The 11524-nt window shown below is 39.2% G+C and overlaps 1 protein-coding gene across 1 annotated transcript; it reads left to right on the forward strand.

Annotated features, from left to right (window-relative positions):
- The first annotated feature begins 3841 nt into the window (after positions 1 to 3841).
- On the forward strand, positions 3842 to 4630 carry LOC149257977 (germin-like protein 8-2). The gene is made up of 2 exons (XM_089394260.1): positions 3842 to 3971; positions 4089 to 4630. The coding sequence occupies exons 1-2, from the start codon at positions 3842 to 3844 to the stop codon at positions 4628 to 4630; spliced, it is 672 nt and encodes a 223-aa protein (XP_089250386.1).
- The last annotated feature ends 6894 nt before the right edge of the window (positions 4631 to 11524 follow it).

Raw genomic sequence — 11524 nt, forward strand, 5'->3', positions numbered from 1 at the left:
CGAAATGCAATAATAAGATATGTCAGTGACTAAGAAATGCAAAGAAGATAAATAAATTGTATAGTAAGGACCTAAGGCTCCTAGGATGGCCAATCCCAAGGATACTCAAATTCCTATGAGGGAAACCAAGTCTCAGAAGCTAGAAATGAAACCAAACTTCATTACTCAGATCAAATCAAGTACATCCTTGCTATAAATGAAAGTAGAATTGCTAAATAACAATTTTTCTTTACGAGGCCAAAAATTTCATGCCCCTAGGAGCTAATTTGAATTAATACTTATACAATTTGATGGGGAAGCATCCCCCTTGAAAGGAGGCATCTTTCCCCTCCAAAATCCCTCAAAATGTGGATCTAGTCCTCGACAATAGGAAACTTCTTTAAATACTGAGTTTTGATTTCTCTTGTAGCAGGGAATACATCCCTAGATTTTATCAATCAATGGAGCTACAAAATTTGTTCAATAATTTCATAATATCCTATTCATTTGTTGTTCCATCGAAGAAAGTCCCGAAATTCTCTCATTCTACATATCTTCAAAATTCGCTCAATATTCTCTCAATATTCTACAAGTTAATTAATATTAGGCACATAATAAGCAATTATCTCTAAACCTTCCTAAGAACTTATAAAAGCTAAGAAAACATTGTTAAGTGTAAAAGGAGAGATTTAATATAGCCTTTATGTGCCTAGGAAAGGTTAGATGGGCTTTATTTTGCACTGAATTGGAAAGCCCATCACTAAGTTCCATTGAGGCCTGTGTGCTTGCTTATGTATAATTTTTTAGGCGAGTGGGACATTGTATTGATACATTGTAAGACCAGAGTTCCCATGTGATTAGCCTACATAGACTATGAGGTAAAAGTTCAGTGAGCCTGGTATGCATATTATGTGAATACAATGGGATTAACATAATACCACCATGGTTGTAGACCGAGGTACAAAAAGTGTATGTGGGGCTAGGACTCCATGATCATAAAAGTGCTTTGATACATTATAATATTATACTATATCATTAAAAAATGTAAAAGTAAGGGGTAGCATTCCTATAAAATGGTGGTTCTCCTATTCAATTGGATGTGGCTAGGTGGGGACAAGTGTCTATATGTGAGGGACTGGAGGGTAATTAGAGACTCATAAGGGTAGTAGGAACTCTTGGAAGCCACACGGTCTCGGAAATACATGGTCGACCAATTTGGTCACCCTGGAGGTAGTGGTATCGCCCAATTGACTGTTAGTGAAAAGAAGGGGGTGCATTAATTGAGTGCGGGGCAAATGGGGCATATGAGATTATTGGTTAGAGGTTGTTATGGTTTGGTACCTTGGCCTTATTTGTATGTGGTTGTGGATATGTACCTAGCTTTAGCAGGTGATACCATCATGGAGTAATGTCCCTAACTCGAGGGTGATTGAAAGCTAAGAGAGCACGAGTAACATGGTATATGGTTGGATGGTATGTCTAAGTCATATAGCTAGTCAACGAATTTCATAGAAAAGTTCTTGAAACTTGTCATCTACATGTTTTATGGATTATCTATCATGTTATTTTACTATCTTGTCATTTTATATGTTTGTATATTGTGATTATGGTATCAGAGTCAGAAGCGGTGGCATTGCCCTAGTTGGGATACTAGGGGGTGTTACAAAAGGCATTATTCTTATTGTATCTCTTTGATAATTCTTTTTCTTTTTTGGTAGGTAAGCACCCACGGGGGATTTGAACCAGTGACCTATCTTAACAGTGCACCCATTCACCGTCAATCGAAAGCCCCATGGAAAATCTCTTTGATAAATCAATATATATATATATATATATATATATATATTCCTCGTCCCCCCTCCATCACCATGCCCCCTAGTTACCCATCCCACTTGATTCCCTTCCCCTTGAACCCTCCCACACCAACAAGATAAGGAAAAAAATTTCTCTGATTTATTAACCTTTTAGCATCTATTAAATAATTAAATTGTATAAATAAAAAATAATATAAATATACATGAAAATTTAGAAATATTATTATACCCGAAAGCATTGTATGTTTTCTTTTTCCCATTTTTAAATAACAATGTGAAAAATATTACATAGAATTAGATTTTTCTCTATCTTAAAAGATAATGCCTAACATGTCAACAACTCAAAATAATTTAATAGCATATATGATCAACATCATTACCAACTAATTTAATAGCATATATGAATTGGTACTTATACAAGTTGATGGGGAAGCATCCTCTTTGAAAGGAGACAACTTTCCCCTCGAAAATCCCTCAAAATGTGGATCTGGTCCCAACAATAGGAATCTTCATTAAATTTTGAGTTTTGGCTTCTCCTGTAGCAAGGAACACATTCCTAGATTTTCTCAATCTTGAGATTTTCTCAACAGTGGAGCTCCAAAGTTTGTTCAATAATTTCATAATATCCTATTCATTTATTGGTCCATCGAAGCAAGTCCCTATATTCTCTCATTATAAAGAACTTCAAAATTTACTCAATAATCTCTTAATATTCTGCAAAATAAATAATATTAAGCACATAATAAGAAATTAGCTCTAAATCTTTTAAATCTTGTTTAGTTGTCCTTGAATGTTGGCTTTGTTCGTGGTGTTATGTATCTTGGTCAAACATAGTTTGATTTTCATTTGCATTATGAGACAAGCCCCATGCGACGTCAGTGCATGAGGAGAAGAGGGGGAGGATGGGGAGGATGAGGCCCCCAGGGCCATAATCGAGCCCATCAGTAAGCCCAAGAGGTTGATGAGTCATTTCACTCGTATGTTCCTCTTGATATTCAGAGTAAATTTGAGAACCTTGAGACCATGGCAGCTAGAGAAAGAAACTTCTTCTCATATTCAGAGCTAGTGGAGGAATGTGGGCAGTGGAATTTGGATACTAGCCACGCTGAAAAAAGTAGTATCTTTTCATTATATATTTATTCGAAAATGAAAACCTTGATAGGAAGTATTCTTATGGAAAAATAGGATGATAGGTATAATGTTTTTCCTAGCCTTGATGATGTGAAAATAGAATAGCAGAACTCCTAGAATTGCTCTAAAAAATACTAGTAATGGTAGTAGATAGTAGAACTTATGGAAAAATAGGATGATAGGTATAATGTTTTTCCTAGCCTTGATGATGTGAAAATAGAATAGCAGAACTCCTAGAATTGCTCTAAAAAATACTAGTAATGGTAGTAGATAGTAGAACTATGCACTGAAACTTTGATTTTGTTAAGCAATACAATCTTTCTCTCTCTCTATATATATTGAACACCATTGTCAATTAATTATTTTTTGTAATTAAATATTAACTTCCAAACTGTATCAAACTCCCGATCCCTGTACAATTTTTTTAGTTTGAAAAAGTAAAACATGTTATAGGAAAGCAGACTTTTTCATTCTTAAAAGACAATCCAAAACAAACTCCGGATCATTGTACAATTTTTTTAGTTTGAAAAAGTAAAACACGTTATATGAAACCAAACTTTTTCATTTGTAAAAGACAATCTAAAACAAATTAGATAAAGGTAGACATTTTCTATTTTTGAATGTCGAAAGAAAATACGCAACTGACCATATCCTCCCGACAGATATATATATATATATATATATATATATATATATATATATATATATATCACAAAACATAACTATAGACTCTACACTCTAACTAACCAGAACTCTGACACAGTCGTATGCGGCAGAGGGGATTCGGTGGGTGGACCTGCAACACCGGGTCATTTACCATAGTTATAAAAGGGAGCAACGCTCTCCATTCATAATCAAATTCAGTCCATCTCTATTTATTTTCGAATAGAAGAAAAGAAAAATAGCGAGTTACAGCCATGGAATCCTTTCCGGCGTTAGCAGTTGCAGTTCTAGTGATCTTATCATACGCGAATAGTATTGTTATTGTGCGTGCAAGTGATCCAGATCCTTTACAAGACATTTGCGTTGCTGATATGCAAAGCAATGGTAATGTTTCCATGTTGTAATTATGTATGTCTTGTGCGTTTGCGAATGTCTGCTAGCTGATCATGGGTGAATGACATTTTATATTTATATATATTTTGCTTGATTTGAATTGTGCAGTTATTGTGAACGGGTTTCCATGTAAGAATGCGATGACGGTCACAGCAGACGACTTCCGGTTGAGGGGCCTAGATAAACCAGGAGATACCAGTAACCAGTTGGGATTCGTTGTAACGCCAGCTTTTGTAACGCAGCTACCAGGCTTAAACACCTTGGGAATTTCGTTGGTCCGCCTTGATTTCGCTGCTCCTCTCGGCCTCAACCCTCCTCACACACATCCGCGGGCCACCGAAATCTTGGTGGTGATCGAGGGTACTCTCTTGGTTGGCTTTATCACCACTAACAACACTCTGTTCTCCACAACGCTGGAGAAGGGAGACGTGTTTGTGTTCCCTCGAGGTCTTGTGCATTTCCAACAGAACATTGGCTCTGTCAACGCAGTGGCCTTCTCTGGACTGAACAGCCAGAATCCAGGAACTCAGCAGGTTGCGCCGGCCTTGTTCGGAGCCTCTCCTCCTGTTTCTGCCTCTGTGCTCGCCAGAGCTTTCCAGATCGATGACAAGCTCGTCCAAATTATCCAAAGCAGGTTCACATCCTCATGATCTTGATCCGATGCTGTCATAATACTATTCGCTCTTTCCTTCCTTCAATTGAGGTGGTATTTATATACCAACCTCCCGATGTTGTTATCTGAGAGAGGTAATTATAATAGCAGACGCTGCGTTTAATTATAATATAAATAAAAGTTCAATATTTCAAATCTGACGCTGCGTTTGATACACGATTGACAAAGACTTGGAAATACATATCAGTGTTAATTTGGATTATGAAATTTCTCATGTTAATCAATATTCAACTGTTCAGAGGAAGAAGTCGTCCACCATTCTCACAAAGAGAACAACATCCTTCTTTTAAAAATGTAGTCTACTCAAAACTGCAGGAACGGCTTTGATACACCGCCTAAATTACCAAGAACTACATAGATTATAGAAAAAATTGAACAAAAGATCAAGTAATAAACATCACTGACACAGGAATTTTCCACAATTCGACGATCATGTACAAAATATTGAACGAGCAATAGAATTCATTCTTCTTGGACGGCCTCTTGCCATTGTCATATTCCACTCGCTATCACTCATATTAAAGTAATTTCATATATATCGTTAAGATAGTCTAATAAGCTAATCTCTTTTAATGGCTATTAAAAAATATAAAGAAAAATCAGTCAAAGGGGACTTATCTTGGACAAACAGTCTAATAAGCTAATCTCTTTCTAAAGGTTATGATTTTGCAGGGAATTACAGAGAGATTAAGACTTAATCTACCTTACAGAGACCTTACTACAATTGCTTTGAACATATGTAGAAACAAGTTATGAAAACACTATAGAGACATACAAGAAACACAAAATTCTGTCATAATTGTAGCCGCAAGGATTTCATTAGAATACTACAAGAGAAGCTATTACATAGTTTAAGAGCCTTGGCACACGACTACACCAAGGGCAATTTTGAGACATTTTTTAAGACAAAAGAAATCTTTTGTCTCAAAAACTCATTTTTTATTTTAGCTATTTTACATTAAAAATTAAGATCAATTGATTTGTCTTAAATATAAAATTTAAGACAAAAATATTTTAAGACAAAACTTTATATTTAAGACAAAAATAGTTTAAGACAAAAATATTTTAAGACAAAAGTAGTTTGAGACAAAAATATTTTAAGACAAAACTTTATATTTAAGACAAAAATAATTTAAGACGAAAATATTTTGAGAGAACTTTATATTTAAGACAAAAGTAGTTTGAGACAAAAATTTTAATACAAAACTTTATATTTAAGACAAAAATAGTTTAAGACAAAATTATTTTAAGACAAAAACAATTTAAGACAAAATTATTTTAAGACAAAACTTTGTATTTAAGACAAAAGCTTTTTGAGACAAAAAAATTTTAAGACAAAATTATTTTAAGACAAAAACAATTTAAGACAAAATTATTTTAAGACAAAACTTTGTATTTAAGACAAAAGCATTTTGAGACAAAAATATTTTAAGACAAAACTTTATATTTAATACAATGACCACTTTAGATCAAACCTATGTTTAATATGATATTTCACTTCGAATGAAAATGGAGGGCAGCGCTGAGTTTCATGGTGATCTGCACGCGTGTTTTGAACTGGAGCTCCGGCGCCCCTTCTTCATGAGCCCCTACGGCCCTCCGCAGGCCCCTTGCCTGGCAGCCCCTGCTGCTGGGCTCTCAATCCTTCCCAGCATCCCCGCAATCGGGCTCTGCCTCCCTCCTCTGGCCACTGCGGGGACAACGTCCACATCTAGGTTTTGTGATCGTAGAGGAGCGTAGCCGCTGCCATGAGTGTGCCTGGGGGTGGGGAGCCTTCTCCCACCCCACCAATCTCTTCAGAAGAAGTATTCAGAAGATTTCTCTCGCAGAAAGCGAAGAAACGTTTGATTCCAGAAGTCCCAAAATTCATTAAAAAACTGGAGGAAATTCCTGAGATCGCCCTGCCAGAAGACCAACCGATGAAAATCGCCCTAGCCCTGGCTGACAGAGGGTTGGTAGGACAATTTATGGGATGCTGGCCCTCTACAAAAACAATAGATGACTGGATCCAACGCAACTGGAGGCCCCAGCTGGAAAACAATGTGATCTGCTATGTTGTCGGAAGAGGGTATTTCATTTTCCAATTCACCTCCAAAGAAGATCGAGATTTGGTTTTCAGAAACGGTCCGTATTTTATGGGAAATCAGGGTCTGTATCTTAATAAGTGGAACCCCGACTTCGATCCCTCAATCGATACCCCTAAATAGGTCCCATTCTGGGTCCGGCTTCCCAATCTTCCGATCCATTGCTGGAGCTATCACACCTTGCAGAAGATTGGAAATGGCCTAGGCCATTTCATTGACAAAGCAGATAACAAGGGCCAATATACATGAGCAAGAATCTATGTGGAAGTCGATCTGGGAGCTGGACTGCCCGAAGCGGTAAAACTTACAGTCGGAGAATGGCATCACTATCAAAAATTGGATTACGAGCAACTGCCTTTCAAATGAGAACCTGTCACGAACATGGACACTTCCAACGAAATTTCCCAAAAGCTCCAACCGGGGACAAAGTGGACGAATAAGGATGGAAAGAAATAAAAAAGGGCAAGGCAGTCCCAAAACCAACTGAGAAGAAAAATTCAGGGCCATTGGTGAAGCCTTGGCCTAAACCAAAAGCCAAAGAAGTTCCAAAAGAGGGTTCTTCCTCTGGGGTAAAGACAGATGCCATTGGAACCCAAGAGGAACCAGAAGACCCGTCGAAGAAAGTGAAAGAAGCAGAGGCAAAGTCAAATCTTCCTCCAACAGAGGATGAACAAGGGGAAAAAGAAGAAAACGAGGAGCGCATCAGTCTGGGCTCCGATTTTGAGGGAGATTCAGAAGATGGAGTCTCAGATTCAGACAGCTCGCAACTCACTCCTATCAAGTCGGCCAGGGGTCGAAAGTCCAAGAAGAAACAGAGAGAGGAACAAACTTATCTGGATGTTCTCCAAGGCTCTCAGAAAACTCTCAAAGGAATGATGAATACCACATCTAGGCGCAAGCATGGTCAGGCTCCAAAAGGAGCCACAACCTTCCAAGCCAGTAAATAATGAAATACGTCTCCTGGAATTGTAGAGGGTTAGGCAGCAGGTTGAAAGAAGAAGCTTTGAAAGACATTGTAAGGATGTACTAGACTGAAATCCTTCTCATCCAGGAGACAAAACTAGAGGACCTTCTACTCCTCCAAGCAAGCAAAGCATTCTAGCATAAAGGCCAAGGGAGAGCAGTCAGCGCCAGAGGCACCTCTGGAGGGATTGCCTCCTTTTGGGACAGCTCCAAATATGATCTGATTCACGAAGAATGTTGCCCCCATTGGCTACTCACTAAGCTCCTCCATAAAGAATCTGGCCACCAAGTAAGTATGTTCAATCTTTATGCTCCGGTCTTACCATCTGAGAAAAAAAATTGTTGGGACTCGCTCTAGTCCTATCTTTTCTTGCACAACCCAAAAAATATTATTATTGCACGTGATCTGAATGTTACGCTAGCTGCAGAAGAGAAAAAGGGGGGCTCACTGGTCAGGGACCCAGCTAGAGAATGGGTTGAAGACCTCATTTTAGATTAGGAATTGGAGGATATCAAGCCCACATCTGGGAAATTCACCTGGTCAAACAAAGGGATAGGCCCCGACCACATTGCTGCTCATTTGGACAGATTTCTAGTCCAATCCTCCTTCTTGACTTGTGGTCTAATGGCCACCTCTAAAATTCTGCCGAACTACACCTCTGACCATAAACCCATTCTGCTCGAGCTCTCCTTGGATGGAAATCTTGGCCCCATTCCCTTTAGATTCAGTTCTCTATGGATTCATCAAGAAGGATTCTAGGAGGTGGTCTCCGAGGCCTGGAACCGGCAAGTTCAAGGATCCCCTTTCTTTTTGTGGGAATAAAAAATGAGGAGACTTAAAAGGGAGCTCAAGGAGTGGGCTAAAGGGTTGAAAACGCCCACCGCCAAAAGAAAGGAGATGCATGACAGTTTAGCAGGCCATCAATTAACAATTGAGAATTCTGATGTAACTCAAATCCTTCTTCAAAAAGAAGTAGAGCTGCAAAAAGATCTCCATAGAGAAAGTAGGGATGAAGAAGAGTTCTGGAGACAAAAGTCTAGAAATCTTTGGTTACAGGCCAGAGACAAAAATACAAGCTACTTCCATAAGCAAGCTGAAGCATGCAAGCACTTCAAAACAGTAAATGAAATTCACTATCAAAACACTGTGGTTAAATATTCTGAAGGCATAAAGCGAGCAGCCCACTCCTTCTTCAAAGATCTTTACTCTACCCCGGAAGACCCTCCTATCGATTCTCAAGCCTATCCGATTGATCTTATTCCTCATTGTGTTCAAGATTCTGACAATATTATGCTGACTGCTCCAATTAGTGTGAATGAGATTAAAGAAGCTTTTGATTGCATGGATCTAGATAAATCCCCGGGCCCTGATGGGTTCACTGCAAGGTTCTACCTGACTTGCTGGCCTACAATTAAAAAATACCTTCTGAGAATGATCCGTAAATCTCAGACCTGCACCAAGATTGGAGGCAGTACCAACTCGGCCTTCCTTGCCTTGATTCCGAAAGACAAAGGCGCCACCGATTTCAGCAGATTCAGGCCCATCTCTTTGTGTAATACAAGTTATAAGTTGATTACAAAAATAATAGCCAACCGTATTAAGAAAATTCTGCCGGTCATCATCCCTGAAAACCAAGGAGGATTCATAAAAGGGAGAAAGATTCTTGACAATATTGTGCTGGTGCAAGAAGCAATTCATTCAAGCTGTCATCGAAAAGAGAAAGGCATGGTGATTAAGCTAGATTTGACAAATGCCTTTGACAGGGTGAGACATGATTTCCTATTTTCTGTGATGGAGAAATTTGGCTTCTCAAAAGTTCTCATAACTTGGGTGAAAGCCTGCATTGCCTCCCCTTGGATAGCGCCTTTGGTTAATGGTCGTTCAACGGAATTTTTCCAGGCCTCGAGGGGGCTAAGACAAGGTTGCCCTTTGTCCCCACTTCTTTACGCCATTCAAGCTTCGGTGCTCAGCTTCTAGCTAGACTATTGTCAACAGATCCAAACTCTGCCAGGCCTGAGAATGGCTCATAATGTTAAAGACATAAATCATGCCCAGTTTGCTGATGATACATTATTTCTTGGAGAAGCTAGCATAAATTCTCCTAGAACCTTCAAGAAGGAGCTGGACATTTATAGGGAGGTTCTGGGCAGCAAGATTAACTATCTAAAAAGCACAATCTATGGCTGGAATTGCTTGATAAAATATTTGACAGACATAACAAGGCTATTAGAAATGGAAATAACCCTGACCTGGGAGTCATTTAAGTATCTTGGGATCCCAATTTTCAAATCAAATCCTAAGGTAGCTCACTGGATGCCCCTGCTAGACAAGCTAAAACTCAGAATACAAGCTTGGGGAGCCTCATGGTTGAATAATGCTAGGAAGGTAATCATTATGAAATCTCTTCTCATAAGTCTCCCAGTTTATCAGAACTCCATTCTACTAGCCCCTAAAACCTTTATTAGTAAAGTGGATGGTCTCCTGAGAAGATTTTTGTGGGAGGGAGGGAAAAATAATGAAAGAAGGCTCCATTTAGTTAATTGGGACACTATTAAGAAGCCATTCTTGAAAGGAGGTCTCCAAATGTGGGATCTGGCAGCCCAAAATCTTGCTCTGGGCTCCAAGCTCCTTTGGAACATTGTTTTTGGGAATCCTAGTTGGAGCAAGAGAGTTCTATGGAAAAATTATTTTCATGGGCAGCGTTTGAGGTGCTTGGACCAGTCTCCTAGAATTTCCAAAGGATCGCCAGTTTTCAAACTCTGTCTCACAACTTTGAAACTTTTCAATCATCAGCTTTATTGGATCCTAGGTAATGGGAAAAAAATAAATATTTGGGAAGATTCGATTCTTGGAGATCAGCCCTTGAATCAGATGGCAGAACTGGAAAATATCAGAGCTTGGCTTCAGGCCAGTGATCTGGAAACCCTTTGGGACATTTCCAATTGGACAAATGATGCAGAAAGTCTATGGGATGGTTGGAATTTGGGGGAGGTCCCTCATTGGATGGATGGTGAAGCCAATTTATTGTTGGATTTTCTCCAAGGAAAATCTCTCTTAAAGGCCTCTTCTAAGGACAAAAGAGGGTGGGGTTCTCTTTCAGGCTCTTACTCAGTAGCAAAAGGTTACAAAAGTATGATGGCTGTCCCTAGCATCTCCCCAGAGCCAACTCAATGGAAATTTATTTGGTCTTTTCCTGCTCTCCCCAAAATTGACTTCTTTTGCTGGACTCTGGCGCATAAAAGTATCCTCACTAGAGATAACCTGAGGAAGTGTGGAATGGAAGGTCCCTCCAGGTGCCCTCTTTGTGCATTGGATGAAGAAATGGCTAACAACCTATTCTTATTGTGCCCCTTTGCTCAAGAAGTTTGGAAGGGTGTCCTGATGTTAGGACCTGACAAAATAGAGCTTCCAGGAAATATTCAGGACCTACTAAGAAACTGGGCCAAGTTATCCCCGTTCTGTCTCTCCAAAAAAAGCCTTCTCAAGACTGGCTGGATGTGGATACCCAAATTCACATGCTGGAAATTGTGGTTGGAGAGGAACAACAGAATATTTAGGGAGGAGAGTTGTAACCCGGTCAGAATTATCACTAAGATCAAAGCTCTATTGGGGGAGGCCTTAGAAACCAAACCCAACATAAGAAATGGCATGATTTTGGACAGCGAGGAAGATCAATGGTTAAAATAGCTTGTTCCAAATCATCAGAATGGATCCATTCCTCCTGCTAAAGCCCCTTCTCATTGGGAAATTCATCTGGAAGAACAGGAATTCATCAAATGGAGATCTACTTTGGATGATCACTGCCTATTCTTCGATGGGGCCT

This window comes from Pinus tabuliformis, chromosome 6 (assembly GCF_031772625.1).
Source record: "Pinus tabuliformis cultivar Carrire ecotype Pingquan chromosome 6, CPIR1, whole genome shotgun sequence".
Taxonomy (NCBI): domain Eukaryota; kingdom Viridiplantae; phylum Streptophyta; class Pinopsida; order Pinales; family Pinaceae; genus Pinus; species Pinus tabuliformis.

Coding starts and splice junctions, on each gene's coding strand:
- LOC149257977 (XM_089394260.1), top strand. CDS start 3,842: ATGGAATCCTTTCCGGCGTTAGCAGTTGCAGTTCTAGTGATCTTATCA. Junction 3,972..4,088: donor TGCTGATATGCAAAGCAATG/GTAATGTTTCCA, acceptor TGAATTGTGCAG/TTATTGTGAACGGGTTTCCA.